General features: G+C 45.7%; 1 protein-coding gene across 1 annotated transcript in view; it reads left to right on the forward strand.

Moving 5' to 3' along the window:
* The window catches only part of TSPAN1 (tetraspanin 1), a 60,901-nt gene extending 54,588 nt beyond the window's left edge, over window positions 1-6,313 (forward strand). Inside the window, exon 8 of the mRNA XM_060231752.1 lies at window positions 5,442-6,313. Coding sequence (XP_060087735.1) covers window positions 5,442-5,495 — 54 coding nt within the window. The 3' untranslated portion in view covers window positions 5,496-6,313. The remainder of the gene's footprint in view (window positions 1-5,441) is intronic.
* Window positions 6,314-23,334: the final 17,021 nt, after the last annotated feature.

Consider the following 23,334-nt stretch of genomic DNA (forward strand, 5'->3'; position numbering starts at 1 on the left):
TCCTCTACAATCAGAAATCTCAACCTTGCTGGACAAGGGAGCTATAGAACCAGTTCCACCACAGTTCCATCACATGGGATTCTACTCCCGTTATTTTCTGGTCCCAAAAAGAGACGGGGGGTTGCGTCCTATACTGGATCTTCGAAAACTCATCCTTCATATCCGCTACAAGAAATTCCGCATGGTTACTCTGCAGTCTCTCCTACCACTGATTCCCGAGCAGGCCTGAATGGCATTGATAGACCTACAAGATGCCTACTTCCATCTCACCATCAGTCACCATCACAGAAGATTCCTCAAGTTTGCTGTCGGAGATCAGCACTTTCAATTCCGTTCTCTCCCCTTCTGTCTCTCTACAGCACCGAGAGTCTTCACGAAATGTATGGCTGTGGTGGCAGCAGTACTCCGACAACAACAGGTCTCCATTTACCCTTATATAGACGATTGGCTGGTCGCATCACAAACAAAGGAACAACTTCAGAAGGACATTTCATCTACCCTGTCCCTCCTGGCTGCACTAGGTCTTCAGGTCAATCCTGCAAAATCCAACCTGAATCCCACTCAGAACATACAATTTATAGGAGCACACTTATCAACAATATCTCACAAGGCCTTTCTTCCAGCAGACAGAGTCCAGTATATCCAATCCCTAGCCAATACGATCAAAACACATCGTTCCCAAACAGCCCTCATCTTTCAAAGGATGCTAGGCCTTATGGTGGCCACCACCACCGTCCTCTGTTTTGCAAGACTTCACATGCGCCCTCTTCAACTGTGGTTTGTTCGGACATTCCATCCACACCGGCAACACCAAATGACCTTACTTACGGTTCCATCTCACGTTATCCCATCTCTAAGGTGGTGGACGGTGGATTGTCATCTCCTGGCAGGAATGCGGTTCTTACGAACACCACACTCTGTGATTGTCACAACCGATGCCTCCAAGTGGGGATGGTGAGCCCACTTGGGAGCGCTGACAGTTCAGGGACAATGAACCGATTACAAGAGGTCCCTTCACATCAATTGTCTAGAACTTCTGGCGGTCCACAGAGCCCTGAGATCCTTTCTTCCGTCTATCCACAATCACCACATTCAGGTCACCTCTGACAATGTAGCCACTGTCTTCTACATCAATCGGCAGGGAGGCACAGCCTCTGTCCGACTATGCAAACGAGCCCTATCCTTATGGCACTGGAGTACTGCCCATGGCATTTTCCTGACAGCGGTGCATCTACCAGGGGTCCAAAACATCCAAGCAGATACACTGAGTCGTCAGCTAGACAATGACCACAAATGGACTCTCAACCATCGTTACCTGCACGCAATGTTCCAGACCTTCGGAATTCCAACAGTAGATGTATTTGCATCTCCAGACAATGCACAGTGCCCGCGTTTTTACACTCGGGGCCTTCCATCCCCACTGTCGCCAGGGGACGCCTTCCTCCAGCAATGGTCAGGGACACTACACTACCTATTCCCACCAATCCCTCTCATCACGAGAGTATTACAAAAGATAAGGTTGGATCAGACCAATTGCATCCTGATTACACCATGGTGGCCTCGTCAACCTTGGTTCACCACTCTTCTCCTCCTATCACACAACACATTCCTTCGACTTCCGCAAGTTCAGGACTTGATTTCACAGCAAGAAGGCAAGGTTTTACACCACAACCCGGCACTTCTACGACTGACTGCCTGGAAAATCGATTTCTGAATTTTCCTCCAGACGTTCGGCATGTCTTATTCAACGCCAAAAAACCTGCTACCAGAAAATCTTATTCCTTGAAATGGAAACGTTTTTTGGCGTATGCTATTCTACATAACTTCAAACCTGAACTCTCCACTATCACTCAGATCTTAACCTACACCTTATCTCTTTCTAACTCAGGACTTTCGTACTCTTCTCTAAAAGTCTACTTAGCGGCCATCTCTGCATTTCATCCGCATATTGAAGGCTGCACTGTTTTTTCCCACTATGTTACTAAAGCCTTCCTGAAAGGAATCCTCCACCTTCATCCTCCAATCCGCCAGCTTCAGCCCACCTGGAGCTTGTCACTTGTACAGAGCCAGCTAATGAAGCCACCCTTCGAGCCCATGGCATCCATCCCTTTACATCTCTTGTCCTGGAAGACAGCTTTACTGGTAGCACTTACTTCTGGCAGGAGAGCTAGTGACATCTGCGCTTTTAGAGCAGACCCGCCATACACCACTTTCCATCACGACAGAGTCATTTTATGTCCTTACCCCTCCTTTCTACCAAAGGTAAGATAAGATATTGGATTTATATCCCGCCCTCCACTCCGAAGAGTCTCAGAGCGGCTCACAATCTCCTTTACCTTCCTCCCCCACAACAGACACCCTGTGAGGTGGGTGGGGCTAAGAGAGCTCTTACAGCAGCTGCCTTTTCAAGGACAACCTCTGCCAGGGCTATGGCTAACCCAAGGCCATTCCAGCAGGTGCAAGTGGAGGAGTGGGGAATCAAACCCGGTTCTCCCAGATAAGAGTCCACACACTTAACCACTACACCAAACTGGCTCTCAGTTAGTTTCAGCGTTTCATCTAGGGAAACCTTCGATTTTACCTGCTTTTTTCCAACGGCCTACCAATGCAGGTCAATGAACTTTACATAACCTGGACGTACGTAGGGCCCTTGCCTTTTACATCGAAAGAACACGCCAGTTCAGAAAGGACACTAGACTCTTTATAGCATACGCAACCCACAATCAAGGCACTAAAATCTCAACGCAGAGATTTTCTAAATGGATTGTGGCTGCTATTACACTATGTTATAGACTGGCAAAAAAGCCTATACCTGAACATTTACGAGCTCACTCTACTAGAGCTGTTGCAACCTCAACAGCCGTCTGTAAGGGTGTTTTGATGGAGGACATCTGTGCCACTGCAGTCTGGTCGTCTCCATCTACATTTGCCTCGCACTACGTCTTAGACGGCCATGCCCGGCGTGATACATCCTTCGGACAGGCTGTACTACGATCCATCTTCGACTGATGTCCCCAGTTGCCTATACTGTAAGTATGATATTGCTTATTATATGCATAACTAATCTTGTCCTTTGGTTACAGATCAAGCACCCACCTCCGGGCAGAATAGCTTGCCAGTCACCCATGTGTGGGACTGCACAGAGACCACGAAGAAGATAAACAGGTTTCTTACTTGTAACCAATGATCTTCGAGTGGTCATCTGTGCAGTCACACACACCCGCCAATCCTTCCCCACAGCTGGTTTCTTGTTCCTGAATAAAAAATTTCCACCTATCCGGCAGTGGGAAGAAACCGGGTGGGTGAGGCACCTCCCTCTCGTCTGGGCATGCGCGGTGGATGCCTCCTCCCCGGGACGAGAGGAAGTGCGTGCCAAAATTAATGCTCAAAGATTGCCTTGAATTCTCCGAGGTCGGGTTCAATCCTGGAGGATAACCCATGTGTGTGACTGCACAGATGACCACTCGAAGATCATCATTTACAGGTAAGAAACCTGTTTTTCTCTGGCCAATCACAGAGCAGTGGTATTTTTTGAAACTGCTCTGTGTAGGCCAGAGAACCTTTTTAAGGAGTCTCCCTGGCTGAACTCCATGGCGTAAGAGAGAGATTCTGCTGCGCTGGCCGTTGGCCTCAGCTGCTGCTGCTCTCTCTCAGCCTTGCCTGACCTGCCTGGAGAAGACATCTAAGGTAACACAGTCTTGGGGTTCTTATTTTTATTTTAGTTAGGATAAAAGTAAAAGGACTTTTAAGACTCAGAGTCCCTTTACTTATCCAGATTTGGGTGGGTGGGTAGCTTATTTGGTGTTAAGGTTAGGGGGTTCTGCTGGGGGTGGGGGCCTGGGGTGGGGGTTTGCCAATTTGCTATATCTTACTTTAGTGAGAAGACTTTTAAAAGTGCAGTGTCCTTTTACTTTTCCTGATTTGGGTGGTTTGGATTTCTTGGGGTTAGGGTGAAGGCTTTTTGGGGGGAGGGGTTGGTTAATTTCCTGTATTTATTAAAAGTCAAGTTTTTACTGTTTTAAAAGGATTCTGTGTTTGATTTGTTGCTGCTATGTTGTGCTGCTGTTGTTCCTTTTCTCTTCTGGTTCTTGGGGGAGGGGGGCTGTTTGGACTAATTTTTATTGTTAAAAAGTTCAGTTTTTTAACAGTTGAGTTTGTTGGCCTTTTCTCGGATTTGTTTGGATCTGTTGCTGTTGGTTTTGCATCCTGTCCTGTTATCCCTTTTCCTGGTTCTGGTTTTTTGGGTGTGTGTGTGTTAAAAGTTAAGTTTCTTTCTGTCACGTTTTGTTTTTTGTTAATTACCTTTGGTTGGTATGAGGGGGTTGGTGTGTGGGCTGTGTGGGGTGGGTCACTTTCATGTTTTTATAGAGCTATTTTTGGAGTCTGAGGGTTCCATGCAGTTTTGGGGACTCTCCCTCAAACCCCTTCCCCTCCAGGTGGCTTCCAATATACCCTATTTTGCCATTGATTTCCATGGCCCATAGGGTATAATGGTGGGATAGGGGCACCCTCTTTGAGTGCCCCTGGAATGGGAACCCCTGGCCCAATCTTTTTGGGACTTGGGAGGTTTGTAGGGGAGAGTCCCCTGCAGGTCCCCTGCAAATTTGGGGGTTCTCCCTCAAACCCCCCTCTTCTTCAGGTGGTTTCCAATATACCCTATTTTGCCATTGATTTCAATGGCCTATAGGGTATAATTGGGTCGTATATTTGGAAATAGCTGTATATCTTCCATATATACGGCTATTCCGAATACCGGTATTTGAAAATATATGGTATTCCAAATATTTTGGACCTGTATATTTCTGAATCCGATTAATTCCGATTTTTTTTTTTTGCACACCCCTAAAAAGCAGCAGCCAGCAGAAAGGTGGGGTTGAAATGGCTTGAAGCCATTTAAGCCCCTATTTTCTGATCCCTGTGACTTTTCACAGTTCCCAACACTCAGTTGTTTTTTGTGAAGAGCAGAAAACAGGAGGGTGCTCCAAACCATTTAACCTCCTGCTTTCATCTCTTTGTGAACCATCACAAACTGCATCAAAATTTGTTGGAAGTTCTTGGCAGCTCTTCAGTTCATGAACGTGGCTTCACAAACCATGAACTGAGTACAATTCATGATGAATTTTAGTTTGTGTGGCAGTTTGTGTCCATCCCTAAGCAGTGGTACATGGTAACAATGATGAAAGAACCCTTTCATAATAACTGATCTTGATCACCACAGGGATCCTTTTCCTGTCTTGGTGTGCATCAAATGTATAAGTTTTGCTAAGCTGTATGCAGGACTTGTCTGTCCTGAAAGCTTTATCCATCCTGTTCTTCTTTCTTAAAACATCTATAAGGTTTAGTAGGAATGTACAGTCTGTTCCCAGCTTTGAAGTTATGTCAGTGTAATGAAACCTGAACTAAAGTAGTAGAAAATTGTCCTGTCCCATTTTGTTTTCCAGATTGCAGCCATGGCTGTAGCAATGTACCTGTACTGTCGTCTAGATGAGAAGTGACTAGGATAGAAGCCTAGGAAGACCACAAACCAGGAGGCAAGAGAATGGCACACCTAGCAACCTTTTCTGAACTGTGTCTACAACAATCAAACATTTCTTGGACTTGAGGCATCTCATATGATTAATTTATTTGACTCTATCAAACTGGAATCTATAGTATGTATATGAATGAAAAGTGGTTTGATATGAAATTTTTGTGATGCGAAGAGCTCTTGTTTTGAAAGCCAGAGATAAGGGGCCAAAGGCTAAAAGGAAGACAGTGCTTCTCCCTTTCAGAAGTTGACTTTACTGCAAAGAAGTTTTGTGTTAGTTAGATACCTGGCATCCTGAGACTAGTATGAAATCTCTGTGTTTCTGGGAGAATGAATGGTTTGTGCTGCTGATGGTTTAAATAGGTTTCCATTCCTATGTAAACCTAACCCCCAGATGGTATAAATGGGAGTCAATTGCACTTCTGGGTATAAATATCAGCCTAAGGCAAACTGGTAAAACAAAAATCTCCCAGCTGTTGGGATTAGTACTGCATGGCTAGAAGACAGAAACAGTTCTTCTCTGCATGTCAGTGCATGGGGGAATTGATTGTGCCTGGCATTTCTCCTCCTTCCTCTCCCTTCTCCCAGTATAATAATTGCAACGAACTAGTCTGTCTGGGCTTCTGGATAAGCTGACCATCTCTGAAGGGAGCTCCACCTATTGTATATTGTCAGTTCTCTATATAGGTATTTTTTTACGCTTTGTGGATATAACTTAATTTATAATCTAATTAAAATTATACTTTTGCACATTGACTACTGCAATAAAATCTACTTTTTAATGAAGTCTTGTGAATATGGGTGCCTTGATGCTTAGTTTTCAGTTCTTATAACTTCAGAACACCTTTAGGAAAATAGTAATTCAAGGGGATAAAGCTGACTTCAGAAGATGTGTGTACTCTTCCCTAGCACACATATATGTTTGTATGTGTGTGTTTGACAGGTGAACTGCATCGCAGAAAAGTGGTCAGACTTAGGAAGTGTATATGTATGTGTTTTTCTAATTTTTTTAAATGGGTGAACAGCAACATTTCAGTACACATTACCAAAAAGCTATCACTGGCTGGCATCATAAGTCATCTTAACATTCAAAGTCGTTTTGTTTTAACATGGTCTTTCTTTCTCAAAAGGGATGCGGTGAAGAACAAGAGTCCCTTGAGGCATCTTCATAAACAATCATAACTGCTGCATTTGTCTCCTCTGGACTCTTTTTCCCATTAAGCCTGTAAATTAACAGATACAATAAGAAAGCAAATGTGTATGCTAATCTTTTATGCAGCTTTGATGCACTGTGTAGATATAGGCTTTTTCCACAATCAACTAGGATGTGTGACTCCTGCTGGTCTTGCTCAGTAATATTTTCTATAAGGACTCCCTGCTATGCCAAGCACAGTGATCTTCAGGGTTCTTATCCAGAGAGAGGCCCCAGGCCATTAAGAGTTTTAAAGGTTAAAACCTGCACTTTTGAGTCAAATTTGGCAGTCAATGTAGATGTTTCAAGAGCCTGCTAATATGACTGAATTAGTAATTCCATTAACCAGTATATCCTGTACTAACTGAAGTTGCTTTCAGAGACAGCTCCATGCAAAATACATGAAGGTAGTCTAGTCTTGAGGTTACAGTAGTATGTACTGAAGTGTCTTAGTGAAAATTAGGCCTTTCTCTATGAAGACAATTTTGCATGCTGGTTATTTGAATGACTATTGCCAGGTGTGGTAGCTATGGCTTATGTGAACTTTCCCAGGCTGATAGAACTATAGCCACAAAAAGGAGAGGAGGGTAAGTGTGTATGTATAGCTCCTCCAGATTTCTGTAAATACAGGTTTATTTAGGTCTTCCCTAGATAAATCAGGACTGCAGGCGGAATAGGAATCTCTAGGTTTAGAAGCCTGAAAGCTAAAGAAATGTTAAAACATGCTGTGTTACTATGGAAAGTCTGTTATTTCTTCAGATGTATCATCCAGCACTTTCCTGATAACCAGTTCCATTTTGATGCCTAATTCTAGTTGCAACTGGATATATATGAAGAATGCAGAGCTGGTTTCACAACAAATGCTATGTGACCCCTTTCAGAATGGCATGGCCTTTGGCTCAAGGTCTAGTGAGGGTGTTCTTTTGCCCTGGCTTAGCTTATGCTTGCAAATGCCACTTGATTACCTTGCAAATATGTGAAGATTGCATAATGGTAGGTACCCATGGGTGGTGGTTTCTAAAGCTTACAGGAAGCTTTTGTGTATAGACCTGCAGAGACTATGTTGCTTGTACCTGAGGATAGGGGAATTGCATATTATGGCATACATTAAGAGAGAATTCTTGTGCTAATGTTGAAAATTCTACACTATAGAGCAGCATTTCCAATTTGCATGGTCGCGACCTGGTACCGAGCCATGGAAACTTCAATACCGGATCACAAGAAAAGCCAAAGCTAGCCCCGCCCCCAGCAAAACATGAGCTCTTTCCTGTCTCTCTGTTGTGCAGAGAAAAGAGAGGCTTGAAGACTGACACAGGTTGCAAAGCCTGAGCTCCATTTTCCTCCCTTCCATCCCCCAGTGTTTCTGTGTTGTGCAGATAAAAGCTAGGCTTGAAGACTGACACAGGCTGCAAAGCCTGAGCTCCATTTTGCTTCCTTCCAGCCCCCAACATCTCTGTGTTGTGCAGTTAAAAGCTAAGCTTCATTTCCTTCTAATTTTATTGGACAAAATTTTTCTATTCATCATACTGTTGTTGCAGACATAGGAGCTCTGCCAATGGAAAGTTGGCACCCCTAGTTGTAGCCAGTTGGCCTTTCTATGAGATTTCTGTATGAGTGAGCGAGAGGTGTAGGGAAGAAAGAGATTATTGGAGATTACTGCTGTATATCTCAACAGCACTGGAGGTGATGGTACTATGAACTTGGCACCATTTTACTGGTCCTGCTTTTAACAGCTGTCTGACACCAAAATTAAACTCCTCCTGTAGATATTAAAAAGGATGTAAGTAGTTCACTGGCTAAGTATCTGCACAACAGGTTGCTTTTAAAGGCATGGGAAACATAGCCAGTAAAAAGCTGCAAGCCCCTCATAATATCCTTATTGGGATAACTGCAGAAAAGCTTGTATGAACTTCATAGAACTTGAAATTAATTCATTAATTGCAGTAAAGTTCTCTGCTACCTTTCACAGCAATTCCCCAGTGTTTCAGCCAAGGGAAAAGTACGAAAAATAGCTGTCAAAAGATTGTCTTGAAACCAAGCAAGCTTGAGGCAGGGTTCCAGTAGTAGCAGCTGAAGGAAGGACCTACTAAATGTGTCAGCATATTTTATGGTAGAGCAGCTGCCAGGGTCCAGCGTGGGTGGTACACAGTGCTGGCATTACTGGTGACAATGGAAACAGCACTCCCAACTGCATACACTGGCCAGTGCTGTTGAGGAAGGGGTGTGTAGGTGGTGCAGGCAATTGAACGTGGGCATTAGAAGTGCTTGCAAGCTGGAGAAGAACACACAAACAGATAGGTGCATGCAGGTGTGGGGGTGGAAAGAGAAGACCCTGGGAATGTATGAAAAAGTTGCAGACTGCCCATTTTCCACCCTAATTTTGGCTCAGCATGAGTTTCAAAGAGATTTTTCTGAAAGCAAAGTTACCTACGAAGAAGAGGCAGGTTTGGGGGAGTGCCTGGAAGTGAGATCACAGGAAGAGGTGAAGTTTTGGTTCAGTGTGCCTGGAAGTGACATCACTTGGCCCTTGACCTGGAAGTAACATGACAGGAAATGACATAATTCCTGTCTCCCAGCTCCACCCCATGGCCATGAAGGAGAAGTGTAAAAATAACTGGGCCACAAGGGAAAAAAGTTTGGGAAACTCTGCTACAGAGATTTCACCTGATTATGTGCTTAAACGTCCTGGACCCACTTTGATTTGAATATGTGTTACCATCTAGATAGGGGACTTCATACACAAAAGTATGCTGCATAAAGACTGCATCTAGTGTACATGTTGCTTATTGCTGGATTAGATCAATGCTCACATTCTTGAACAATTGACATAGGTTGCTTTGACCACAGTAATTACCAGTTTGAGTGAAGATCATAGAATTATAGAGTTGGAACTGATTTCCAGGGTTATCTAGTTCAACCCCCTGCACAATGCAGGAAACTCACAAATACCTCCTCCTAAATTCACTCAATCAATTCTTCTTTCTCAGCCCCGAAGGCTAATGGCTGGTATTTTCAAAGTTGTTTGCACAGTGGGGGGTGTTCAGTGGGGGTGTATGCAAAGATCTGTACACTAAGGCCCATCTATTTGAAAGTTTGTGCTGTGTCCATGGAGGATGCCTGTTACACAATCTTTGAACATGAAGGTTTTATATTGTTGGGTACAGAGTGCTGGGATGAACAAGAGAAGGTTGTTACCTTCCCAAGGGCATCTGACTGGCTACAAAAAATATAACATTAGACTGGAAGTTCCTGCTGTAATCCAACAACATTGTTATAAGAGCTGTCACACAAACTGCCCTTTTATGTTTTGTAAAATCCTTGGTAATCCTCAGTGCTGAATGGACTACCAAATGTGACGCAAATGTTTCTATATAGCATTGCCATAAAACTACAATTTCCCAAAGAAATTACCATAGAGTTTTACCCCAAATGCTAGAGCGTCCCTGGCATGACATGTCCTGCACAATGACATCACTCCCGGGTGACGTAATTGTGCCAGGCCCATTATCCAATGATGGAGCTCTTTGGGAGCGGGATCCTCCTGCTGGCCCAGTCTGTGCCAGGGGTTGCCCCCCCCCCGCCCAAATCAGGAGCTTGGCAGATCTACTGGGACACCATGGAAATGGTCTGTAATAATTTGAATGCCATCGTTCTGGAGGTTAAAGATTATACGGATTTTAAATTCTGGTTTTGTTGTTTTATAACCAAGGTTGTAACCCCTTTTGTGGAAAGGGTAAGATAGAAATTGAACCAAAAAGATAAGTAGCTGCAGTTTGCTAAAAAGAGAATATGCTGTAAAATATTAGAAGAGAAGAAGAGACGAGCTTGGATTTAAACCCCACCCTTCACTTGGAGTCTCAGAGCACAGTGGCCAAAAAAATTAAATACACACACACACACACACACTGTGGCTAATAGCCACTGATGGACCTCTGCTCCATATTTTTATCTAACCCCCTCTTGAAGCTGGCTATGCTTGTAGCCGCCGCCACCTCCTGTGGCAGTGAATTCCACAGTTAATCACTCTTTGGGTGAAGAAGTACTTCCTTTTATCCGTTCTAACCCGACTGCTCAGCAATTTCATTGAATGCCCACGAGTTCTTGTATTGTGAGAAAGGGAGAAAAGTACTTTCTCTACCTTCTCCATCCCATGCATAATCTTGTAAACCTCTATCATGTCACCCCGCAGTCGACGTTTCTCCAAGCTAAAGAGCCGCAAGCGTTTTAACCTTTCTTCATAGGGAAAGTGTTCCAAACCTTTAATCATTCTAGTTGCCCTTTTCTGCACTTTTTCCAATGCTATAATATCCTTTTTGAGGTGCGGTGACCAGAATTGCACACAGTATTCCCCATGACAGACACCCTATGACGTAGGTGGGGCTGAGAGAGCTCTCCCAAAACTGCTCTTGAGCAGGACAGCTCTGACACAAGATGTGACTGACCCAAGGTCATGCCAGCAGCTGCATATGGAGGAATGAGGAATCAGACCTGGTTCTCCCAGGTTAGAGTCTGCGCTGTTAGCCACTACACCAAACTGGCTCTGAGGTGAAATGTTTGGAGACCCTCCCCCTGCTTCAGGGACATCAGAATGTGTGTGTGTGTGGGGGGGATGTCTGCTGAACACTCCATTATACTCCATGGAGACTGATTTTCATAGGGTATAATGGAGGATTGATCCATGGGTACCTGGGGCTCTGGGGTGGCTTTTTTTTAAGATTGAGGAACCACATTTTCAGCATAGCATTCAATGCCTCTCCTCAAAACACCCTCCAAGTTTCAAAAAGATTGGACCAGGGGGTCCAATTGTATGAGCCCCAAAAGAAGGTGCCACATCCTTCATTATTTCCAAATGGAGGGAAGGCATTTAAAAGGAATGTGGTCCCTTTAAATGTGATGGTGAGAACTCCCTTTGGAGTTCAGTCATGCTCGTCACACCCTTGCTCCTGACTTCACCCCAAAGTCTTCTGGCTTCACCACCAAAGTCCCCAGATATTTCTTGAGTCAGACCTGGCAACCCCATTTCAGGGGCATTGAAGTCTGTTGTTTGGTCCAGGGTTCTTTTTTATATCAATGGAGGGCAAACTCTGATGCAGGTAAATGGGTTCTGATATTAACATGAAAAGAATTTTAAAAGATCTTCTCTTTTGTATGTACATAAAATTGCTCCTCTAAAGAGCATACTGTTGCATTTGACGTGAAATTTTTAGCCACTAAATTGTATACATAGCAAACAATAAGCAATAGCCTTGAACTCATCTCTCTGTAGTCCACTATGTACAGAATGTGCAGTGAGTTTGGGCACTTACACAAATGCCCTGCCCTGGAGGTTTGATCTTTTGCATGTGGGCAAACAAGAATATTAGCATCAGAAAGCCTTTTAGGCCCAGTTCTGCTTTGTTTCAAAAACTGAAGTAAATCTAGATTGTTCTCTATGCCCCATCTTAGCTTTTTTATCTCTACCAGTTTGCTGGAAAGCCCACAGGAAGCACAGATGTTACTAGGAAATCTCAGTGAGGCAATCTTAGCTCTGCATCAGAGAGAGAGAGTATAATATAGTGTGTTCCATGCAATGAAGAGGCGAGGTGGTAGTTAACATAGCTCTTTTATTTGTACAGCATAATATAGGGCTGCATTCAAAGACTGGAAACTGGGTCAATTATATATACACACAAGGTTCCCGTGCTAGCATGCTATTGGACCATTCAAACCAGCAGGGGGCCCGTGATTGGAGCAGGACAGCAGGGATTTGAATCCTGCTGCCCATTGTTCCCGAGTCAGAGTCCCCAAGCTCAGTCCTCTAGGCTCCAATGAGCCAGGCAAGAACTCCATATATTGAACACAATTCTGATCACATATATAACAAAGAGATGCAAGTGGTTCAGTGAGATTTCCTGAATCAGTCTTTCTTCCCTTTTCCTCTCTAGGAAAAGCAAGGTAGCAATGTTCAAAGCATTTGATGAGTAACATGCTATACAAGGACCCTCAGCATAAGCATCTTCATGCTAGCCATTAGTTTTAGGTTAATGTTTTACGTAAAGGGCAATGTAAGCAAAGCTCCTGTTTCTGGTTTGAATTACACAAATATATTAGGTCCCACATAGTAAGGGCCAAGAACTGTACTGATCTATAACATTCGCCATACTATTATATAAGAAATTATATAGTAATCATAACATCTGTGCTTCCACTTTTATTATTTTGGGAAAGGAAGAAAAAAAAATTCCATAATGGGGCAGATAGCTGGGGGATTAGGGAAAGTACAGCTCTCCCCTCCTTTGTGCCACAACCCCATTCTAAACTGCCTTTCTTCCTATAGAAACTATTTGCCAATAAAAAATATCAATGAGAGCTGGTCGTGGGTCTTTCAGAACCCAGAAGAATATCTATGGCCAAGCCTGCAAAAATGTATTGGACTGGATATATGTGATCCAATGTGATCTACTTTAGCTCTATATATGTATTCTTCATTTCTATGGAAGCAGCAGTGACTAACAACATGGAAAATAAGGGAATTATTTGCTTTCTGCTCCAGTGCTCTATGAGCAACATGCTATGAGGAAGAGAGAAGGAAATGTTGTGCCAACTATGAAGAACTGGGACATCAAATAACCTTAGAAAGACCTGATCCTCTCAGGAGCTAGAAGTTATCATTTTGTTTCTAGTAAACAAAGTGCATTTTGCCTATCAAATACTTCCTCTAAGAGGCAAAGGGGTTTCCCCATTATATTCTTCAGCAAATTCTTTGAAGTGAGTTACATTGAGAGACTGACCAGTCCTCTAGAGGAACAGTGCACATTCCTGAACTCCAGTGGAAGGGGTGTAGGTCCCAAACAGTCATCCAGAATCAGGGCTAGCAGGCCCATTAGACAACCTTAGGCTGATCTGGGTGGTGGCCCTTGGGGGGGATGCCAAATTAGGTGGCCCTTGGTGGGTGCAGAATTAAGTAGCCCTTGGGTGGTGCATGTGAATCGTGATGGCGGGAGTGGGAGCAGGGATTGCTAGTGCCCAACATAGTGGCCTCTCAGACACCCCTGCCCCCTTTGTCTCCCCAGCACCATTGCTGACTCTGGTCCTCACACCCACTCCAATCCAGTGAGGAGCTTCCAGCAGTGCCATGGTGGAGGAGGAGGAAGGAGCACAAGAGCCAGTCAGATAACTGCCTGAGTGCATGTGGGAGCCCGGTGCAGCCCGCTCTCTCTCACCCTCCCTCCCTTCCAATTGGTCACCTTTTTTCTCCTCCTTCTCCTCTCATGTAGCCAGGCCCAATGACAGCAGTGGCTCATGTTTGTTGCTCTCACATGCTGAGGCTCTGCTGAGGCTGGATTGTGGGTCACCTTTTGCCTTGTTCTTCCCTCCATTCATGTGCATACTGGCTCTTTTCCTCCTCAGTCCTGGCTCCTTCAGTTAGATGCATGGAGGCAGGGCATGGCTGGCAGTTGGGCAGGTAGGGCGGCAGGGCACGGTCAGGGTGGGGGTACTAGCATGGAGAGGACAGTGGGGGGAGCTTGCCTAGGGCACCAAAAAGCCTGGCACCAGCTCTGTCAGGAATTACACAGAGGAGAGATGGGTTTGGGCTGAAGGCCTGAAGGGAAAGGTAGAGGCAGAAGTTCTGCCCCAGAAAAAATATTGAGTCTGGGCTGGTCTCTTTCTTTTCATTTTGGATCCATGAGCAATGACCTAATTCCTGAAAAATCCTATCTGAAATTAAATGGCTGGAAGGACAATCAGTTCCAGATCAGAACAAGATAAGGTTCCTATGAACATTATTTTGTCATGGTGGGGAATAAGGTTACTGATGTCTGGGTGGGGCCTGGAGATCTCCCAGCATTACAACTGCCCTCCACACTATAGAGATCAGTTCAATTGGAGAAAATGGCAGCTTTGGAGGGTGGATTCTATGGCATTATGAGCATATGAAGCTGCCTTATACTGAATCAGACCCTCGGTCCATCAAAGTCAGTATTTCTACTCTGGCAGCAGCTTTACAGGGTATCAAGCTGAGGTTTTTCACACCTACTTGCCTGGACCCTTTTTAGTTGGAGATGCCAGGGATTGAACCTGGGACCTTCTGCTTACCAAGCAGATACTCTACCACTGAGCCACCATCCCTCCTCCTGCCACTGTCCCTCCCCCATCACCGTCCCTCCCCATTATAATCTACTGAGCGTTCTCTACTTCCCAAACCTCCAGGAATTTCTTAGCCAGGAGCCATTTTCTCCAAGAGATCTGACCTTGGTTGTAGGGTTGCCAAGTCCAATTCAAGAAATACCTGGGGACTTTGGGGGTGGAGCCAGGAAACATTAGGGGTGGAGCCAGGAGCAAGGGTGTGACAAGCATAATTGAACTCCAAAGGGAGTTCTGGCCATCGCATTTAAAGGGACGGCACACCTTTTCAATGCCTTCCTTCCATAGGAAATAATGAAGGATAGGGGCACCTATTTGGGGGCTCATAGAATTGGACCCCCTGGTCCAATCTTTTTGAAACTTGGGGGGTATTTTGGGGAGAGGCACTAGATGTTTTACTGAAAATTTGGTGACTCTACCCCAAAAAACAGCCCCCCCCAGAGCCCCAGATACCCACAGATCAATTCTCCATGATTTTCTATGAGAATAAATCTCCATAGGGAATAACAGTTCCCAGCAGACATTTCCCTCCCCTCCCCCCGCTTTCTAATGACCCTGAAGTGGGGGGAGGGTCTCCAAACCAGGGGATCCCCTGCCCTCACCTGGGGATTGGCAACCCTACTTGGTTGTCTGGAGATCATTTGTAATAAATAGACATGAGCATGAACCGATCCACAAAACTTAAATTCATGCATGAATTGGGCCAATTTGTGGTTTGTTCCAAACTGGTTTGGACCTTGGTGCTTCATTGGTTCATTTTTGCAGTTTGTTTTTCCAGACAGCCTAGTGTTGATTTTATCAGTTCCTAGGCAATACTGGGGATGGACTTCTGGGAGCCCTAGAAACACCCATAGCAGTTGTCCACAGCTTGATTGGCCCTTGGTGGGAGCCCATCACAGAGTTCCCATTCCCATTCTGAAGCATGAAGAGAGAAGAGTAGTTGTTGTGAGAGCTGAAGCTGAGCTTTTCTAGGGGCACCTACTTTGGGGAGCTATAACTTGGACATTCCAAATCCAATCTTCTCCAAATTTGGAGAGCAGGTGGAGGAGAGCCTGCTGAGGACTCCTGGAGAGTTTTACACCTCCCAAACCATGAACCAGTTCAGAAATCAAGAAGAAGAAAGAAGAAATTGGATTTATATCCTGCTCTTCACTCAGAGTCTCAGAGCAGCTTACAATCTCCTTTCCCTTCCTCTCCCCACAACAAACACCCTGTGCGGTAGGTGAGGCTGAGAGAGGTTTTTCAAGAATTGCTCTGGAGAGATCAGATCTAAGAGATTTGTGACTGACCCAAAGACACTCAAGTAGCTGCATGTGGAGGAATGGGGGATCAAGATTTCTCTCAGATTTAGGGATGCCAGATTCCAGGTGGGACTTGGTGATCCCCTGGAATTACAGCTCATCTCTAGCCTATAGAAATCAGTTACCCAGGACAAAATGGATAGTTTGGAGGGTTGATCCTATGACATTGTAATGCACTGAGGTCCCTGTCCTCTCCAGGCTCTATCCCAAAATCTTCAGGAGTTCCCAACCTGGATCTGGCAACCCTCCCTCCCTCCATCCTCTGCCAGTGGTTGGGGGGATCTGGGAATCCTAGTGTTTCACCAGAGCTAAATATTATGCTCCTGAGATCATAGATTTTGTCCTCTCACTTCATCTCAGTTAGGAATCCTAGCAGTAGGAGCTTGTTTGTCTTGAAAAAGTGTGGAGTCTGAACTGAAGAGAGCGAAAGATCCTCCCACCCTAGCATTTGCTTACAGTTATGGAAATGCCCTGGTACACAATGACCTCAGTAGCTCTACTATTTTCCAATAACAGCTTCCTTATATATTTGCATAATTTAATTCTACCACTGAAAAAGACATTTAAGCAGAGTTTAGGGAACATTTCTAAATGTACTGGCTATATGTCCACTTCCTCTAAAGTGCTGCTTCTGATTCTAAACTCACCGCTGAGGCCATGCATAGCTCTTCTGAATCAATCCATCTTGGAATGTATTCTTTATGAAAACTTTGTACAGAATGACACAGAAACTGAGCTGGAGGATGAGGCCTATGAAAACTGGTGGAAGAGGCTAAAATTGAAGGGAGTCAGGCAGTGATGAGGCCAGCAGATTTCATTAAGGGCTCCCTGCCACCCCTCCCAATTTGTGCACTTATCTGGAGCACCAGACAAGGCAGGTCAAAAAGCTGCTCACTGAAGCCTGACTGCACTCTGAGTTATTCATTAACACAGCTGAAGTGAACCCAGGAGAATGTCAAGTGTGTACTGCAACACAGTTTGCGAGTTTTACTTTTGTTGCCTTACTTAGTCTGGATGCCCTGCTCATGCCAACAGGGCCCGCTGGGCATCATGCTGCCAACTGTCATAGAATCATGGAAGGGAACTCCAGGCCCATCTAGTGAAAACCACTGCACAATGCAGGAAATTCACAAGTACCTCCCCCCTGCACCCCCAAATCCCTAGTGACACCTGCTGCACACCCAGAAGATGGCAAAAAAGAAAAGGGAAGGGAGAGAAAAAAAATCCTCTCTGGGATCTCTGGCAAAACTGGCCTGGAGAAAAATTGCTGCTAAACCCACAAGTGGTGAACAACATTTCCCTGGGCATGTAAGAAAGTGCCACAATAACTAAGCACTGATGCAAACTCTTCCTGCCCTCCTTCTCAGGACCTGCCTAAGTTCATAGAATCAGCATTGCTGCCAGAAGGCCATCTAGCCTCTGAAAACCTCCAAAGAAGGAGAGCCCACCACCTCCCGAGGAAGCCTGTTTCACTTAGGTTTATGTTTATTGGATTTATATCCCGCCCTCCCCACCGAAGCAGGCTTAGAGCAGCTCACAACCAGTAAGATCAGAACAATTGAACAATTAAAGCAAATTAAACAATTAAAACAGTTAAGAACAATTAAACAGTCTGGTGCTAATCATATTTGACAACTTAGGGTTGCCAATCCTCAGTTGGGGGCAGGGGATCCCCCAGTTCGGAGGCCCTCCCTCTTATTATATAGTGAGTTCAGCTAGCTTGAGGTAAGCAAGAACATTTATTGAATAAGAGCAAATCTGAACACTAACAGGCAACACCACTCCTTATATCCATTTGGTCTGAGTTAGACACACACCTTATGTGGGCAGCAATCCACCCTATTGGTCTCTCCTCCATTTGCATTTCCTGAGAGAAATGCTTCATGTCCCAATTGGCTGGTTCTAAAAGAACAACCAATCGGAATGTAGGCATCAGGGTCCTGGAGAGCAATGAAGTATGCTTCAAGGTCAACTAACAGACATAACAAACCAGCAGTCAAACCAACCAATACACACCACCCCTCCCCACCTAAGTCAAGGCTGAACAGGAACAGACATAGTCTTTTAAGTAGTGGGGGTGAGCTCTCACTCGCTGGTAGTCCCAGAGCTCTGAAGTAGCTGCCTGCTCTGCTGCAGTTGTCACCCCATTGGGAGGGACAGAGTCTGAATTTATCTCCTTAGCCTGCTGACAGCTTTGCTCTGCATTGTCCTCAGATGAAGCAGGCTCTACTGTCACAGGAGGGCAGACATCTGGAACAAAAGGAGCCACTGGAGGCTCAGAGTCCAATGTTGTGTGCTGGAGCTGGTCTACATGACGACGCCAGATCAGTCCATGCTAGACCATCCCCATAGTTCTGGGTCTGCATGGCACCCACTGGTTGGAATGCCTGGGGGGCATTCTGGGCTTCACCCCATGGTGGTCAGTCTGATGACAAGTTATGGTGAAGCCTGTCTAAGAGGGTAGTGAGTCATTGACCCATGAGCAATTCTGCCGGACTCTGACCAGTGGCCATGTGTGCTGCTAGAGTAAAAAGTCAGTCAGCTGCAGATGTCAGTCTCTGCACACCACTTTTTTTTCAGAGAGTCTTTAGTAGTGTGTACCATTCTTTCAGCTTGTCTATTTGTGGAAGGGTGGAATGGTGCAGCAGTCACGTGGTGAATGCCATTGCTGTCTGTGAAATGCTAGAATGCTGATGTGAAGGGTGTTCCATTGTCCAATATGATAGTATTGGGCAGTCCATGTGTAGCAAAAAGGCACCACAGGATTCAAATGACCACGGCCATTGCCATAGCAGATACCAGAATGACTTCCAGCCATTTGGAAAAAGAGTCCACCACTATCAAGAAAGTATGGCCCTGGAAAGGTCCTGCAAAGTCTATATGGAGCTGAGCCCAAGGAGTGTGCACTGTTTCCCATGGCTGTATGGAAGCCTGGGGCATTGTGGGATGTGACTTCTGACAAGGCTGGAAAGATCAGACCCACTGTTTGATTGCCATGTCCAGCCCTGGCCACCAGACATAGCTCTGTGCCAACACCTTCATCCATATGATGCTTGGGTGCCCTACATGTAGTGCCTCAAGCACCTGTTGACCCGACTGGTTGGCCACCCCCTCCACACCAAGTTCAGTACCCATGACAGGGTGCAGTTCTTGGCTGAAAAGGCAGCAACATCTGACACGTGGTGAGGTGGCTGTGGAAGGTCTTCCAGGTGCATGATGCCAACATCTAGAGAAGATTCAGTTGGTGGCTCTGGAAGTGGAAGGTGGCTGAGAGCATTGGCATGACCCAGTGCCTTGCCCGGTTGGTGGCAGAGCGAGTAGTTGTAGGTGGAAAGGAAGACGGACCAGCACATCATTCATGGATAGAAGATCTGTGGAGTTTGCTGGTCTGCTGCAAAAAGTCCTAGTAGAGACTTGTGGTTGGTGACTATGTCAAAGTGGCAGCCGTAGACATAGTTGTGGAATTTTTTAACACCGGCCACAATAACCATAGCCTCCTTGTCTATCTGCGCATAATTGTGCTCAGCAGATGACAGAGTTCTTGAATAGTATGCAATGGGGGCTTCCCACCCATCCAACAGTCTGTAGCTCAGGATAGCCCCGATGCCATATGGCAAAGCATCACATGCTAGGACCAGCAGCTTCTTTTTGTCGTAGTGGATGAGCAGCTGTCTGATGAAAGTAGGTCTTTAACAGTGGAGAATGCTCATTTTTCCCTTTGCCCCCTTTCCAAAGGTGCTCCAGAAGCCGGTGCAATGGTTCAGCCAGAGAGGTTTTGTGCTGCAAAAAGGAGTGGTAGAAATTAAGGAGGCCAAGGAATGACTGGAGCGCCTTCTTGGAGGCTGGTGAAGGTGTGCTGTGAATTGTCTTCACCTTGGCTGCTATCAGATGGAACCCCAGGAATTCGACTTGTGGGATGCTGAAATGGCACTTCTCGCATTGCACTTTCAGGCCAGCCTTTTGTAGTCTCCACAGGACCTCTCAGAGGCATTCCATCAGTTCAGTTGTGGAGCTTCCTTTCATTTTCATTTCATTTTATTCGATTTATATCCTGCCCTCCCCACCGAGGCGGCTCAGGGCGGCTCACAACATAAAATTCTAACAATAAGATTAATGAATATTAAAATACATTAAATAGTTTATAGCAGTTAAAACAAGAAAACAAGAAACGATCTATCAATGTGCTATCCTACAACCTTCCTTTGGAGTTTTTCAGGTACTGGTCAGTTATATGCCAACCAGAAGAGGACTGTCTTACAGGCCCTGCAGAATTGCCCAAGGTCCCGCAGTGCCCTCACCTCTTCCGGTAGCTGCGTCCACCAGCAAGGGGCTGTAATCGAAAAGGCCCTGTCCTTGGTTGACTTCAGACGGGCCTCCTTCGGCCCGGGGATTGTTAGTAGATTTTGAGAACCAGATCTAAGCACTCTCTGGGGAACATGTGGGGAGAGACGGTCCCTAAGGTAGGCAGGTCCTAGGCCATATAGGGCTTTAAAAGTAATAACCAGCACCTTGTACCGAACCCAGTATATTATTGGCAGCCAGTGCAGTCCCCGGAGCCCCGGCTGAATGTGCTCCCACCTGGGGAGCCCTAATAACAGCCGGGCGGTGGCATTCTGCACTAGCTGCAACTTCCAAGTTCAGCACAGGGGCAGCCCCATGGAGAGGGCAATACAGTAGTCCAACCTTGAGGTGACCGTTGCATGGATCACTGTTGCCAGATCGTCATGTTCCAGGAAAGGGGCCAGCTGCCTTGCCCGCTTAAGATGAAAGAATGCGGACTTAGCAGTGGCTGCTATTTGGGCCTCCATTGTCAGGGCAGGCTCCAGTAGTACCCCTAAGCTCTTGACCCTGTGTGCCATTGTCAGTGGCACACCGTCAAAGGCTGGTAGGGGAATTTCCCTTCCCGGACCACATCAAGCAAAGGATCTCTGTCTTCGCTGGGTTTAGTTTCAATCTACGCAGCCTGAGCCATCTAGCCACGGCTTGTAACGCCAGGTCTACAGTTCCTGAAATTAAGATATTGTCAAAATAGGGAATAACTCCTGGTATTCCCTTCATCAGTCCTCCCATGACTCCTTGAAATATGCCTGGAGTCACACTCCAAACTGTATATGCTTTACCTTGTAGGCGCCATGATGGGTGATGATGCCTTGTGCTTCTGCTGTGGCTTCATCTACAGGCAGCTGCTGGTATGCTTGTGCCAGGTCAATCTTGGCAAAGAACTTTCCTCCAGCCAATTATACTAGTAGATGGCTTATGGCCTATATGGCCGAGGACCCGCCTACCTTAGGGACCGTCTCTCCCCATATGTTCCCCAGAGAGTGCAGCGATCTAGCTCACAAAATCTGCTGACAATCCCTGGGCCAAAGGAGGCCAAACTGAAAATGACAAGAGAGAGGGCCTTCTCGGTTACAGCTCCCTGCTGGTGGAACCAGCTTCCAGAAGAGGTACGGGCCTTGCAGGACCTTAACCAGTTCCACTGGGCCTGCAAGACTGTCCTGTTCCAGCTGGCTTTTTAATGTGGAATTATTACACCATCATTATGCAAAGCTATGTTATATTTGTAGCACCAAACTAATCTGTGGTTTTAAATTCTGGTTTTATTGATGTTTTAATGTTTAACTGATGAATAATTGTAAATTGGGGTATTTTATTTTGTTTTATTATTTTACCTCTGCATACTGTATTTTATATTATGTGAGCCGCCCTGAGCCTGCTCCAGTGGGGAGGGCGGGATATAAATTAAAAATTATTATTATTATGACTGGAACAGGATAGGTGTGTTGTTAAAGTAACTTGTTGATGGTACGTTTATAATCATTTGGCTTGGTTGATGTGATGATCAGGATTTCCCACCATGTGTGGGACACTAGCTCCAAGACTCCTTGTGCTATCAGATGATCAAGCTCGGCTTTGATTTTTGGCTTTGGATCGAGGTTGAATGTGGTTAAGACAGAGTTAAATGTGGACTGGCTGATTTGTTGGACACCCGTAACTTGGATGCCCAATGCCTTGAACCAGTCAAGTCCTAGTAGGCTTGCATGGTGGCCCTCAGCAACAACCAGGTTCAAAGGGCCACAAAAGTCTTTATAGAGAACGTTGAAGGAACCAATGCCGGTGACTGGAACACACCGACCTTGGAAGTCTGTAAGGTGGACCCCGCATGGCTCCAGGCAGCGATCTGGCTGCTGGGGGCAGATTTTGCAAAACGTGTCTCTGGAGATAATGGAGAGTGCAGAGTCGGAATCTGCTTCCATCTCACAGGGCACCCCCTTGATGTGGACCATTGCTTTGATTTTCTTCCGTGGTCATAGTTGAATCTTTTGGATAGTGGTTCCTTGGGCATGGTCAGGTGGGCAAGAGCACTGCAAGACAGTGTGGAACTCCTCCTATTGGGTGGACTTGTGAGCTGGTCACAGGCGAGGAGATGCTGCTTGTGTGCCTTTTTTTCCTTTGTGCTCTGACAGGCATGTGCAATATGCCCCATCTTGCCACAGTCTCTACACCAAGCATCTTGGAAGCAACAGTTCCTCTGAAGATGGAAGCCCCCACAGCTGGCACAGGGCATCCTGGTGGATATGGGTGAATCTTTGTTTTTTTCCTGAACTGCCCATGTGCAATGGACCTTGTCATCTTCATCCAACTCTTCAATTAGGCTTCATGATTGGCCAACCTCACATGTTGATTGGTCAGCCGCTTCAGTGGCAATAGCCTCCTCATAGGCTGTTTTAAAATCTAAGTCCCTTTTGGCGAACAGTCACTGCTGGAGTTTCTTGTTGTGGAGGCCACAGTCTAGACCAGGGGTGACCAATGGTAGCTCTCCAGATGTTTTTTGCCTACAACTCCCATCAGCCCCAGCTAGCATGGCCAATGGCTGGGGCTGATGGGAGTTGTAGGCAAAAACATCTGGTGAGCTACTGTTGGTCACCCCTGGACTAGACAGTCACAGAGGGCCTCCTCAGTTCTGGAGAATTCACAAAGCCATTCTGCCCTTCTCAATGCCATGATGAAACTAGCAATTGATTAGCCTGGTGCCTGGTCACATTTGTAGAAGGCATGGTGGCAGGCAATTCTGGAAGGCCTTGGTGTGAAGTGGTTATGAAGCTTGGCCTTGATGGAATCGAATGACTCCTGGTCCAGTTCTGCAGATGAGATGAGGGCTCTCACTATGTCGAAGGTGGAGTGCCTAC

Source organism: Heteronotia binoei, chromosome 2, assembly GCF_032191835.1.
Source record: "Heteronotia binoei isolate CCM8104 ecotype False Entrance Well chromosome 2, APGP_CSIRO_Hbin_v1, whole genome shotgun sequence".
Lineage (NCBI taxonomy): Eukaryota > Metazoa > Chordata > Lepidosauria > Squamata > Gekkonidae > Heteronotia > Heteronotia binoei.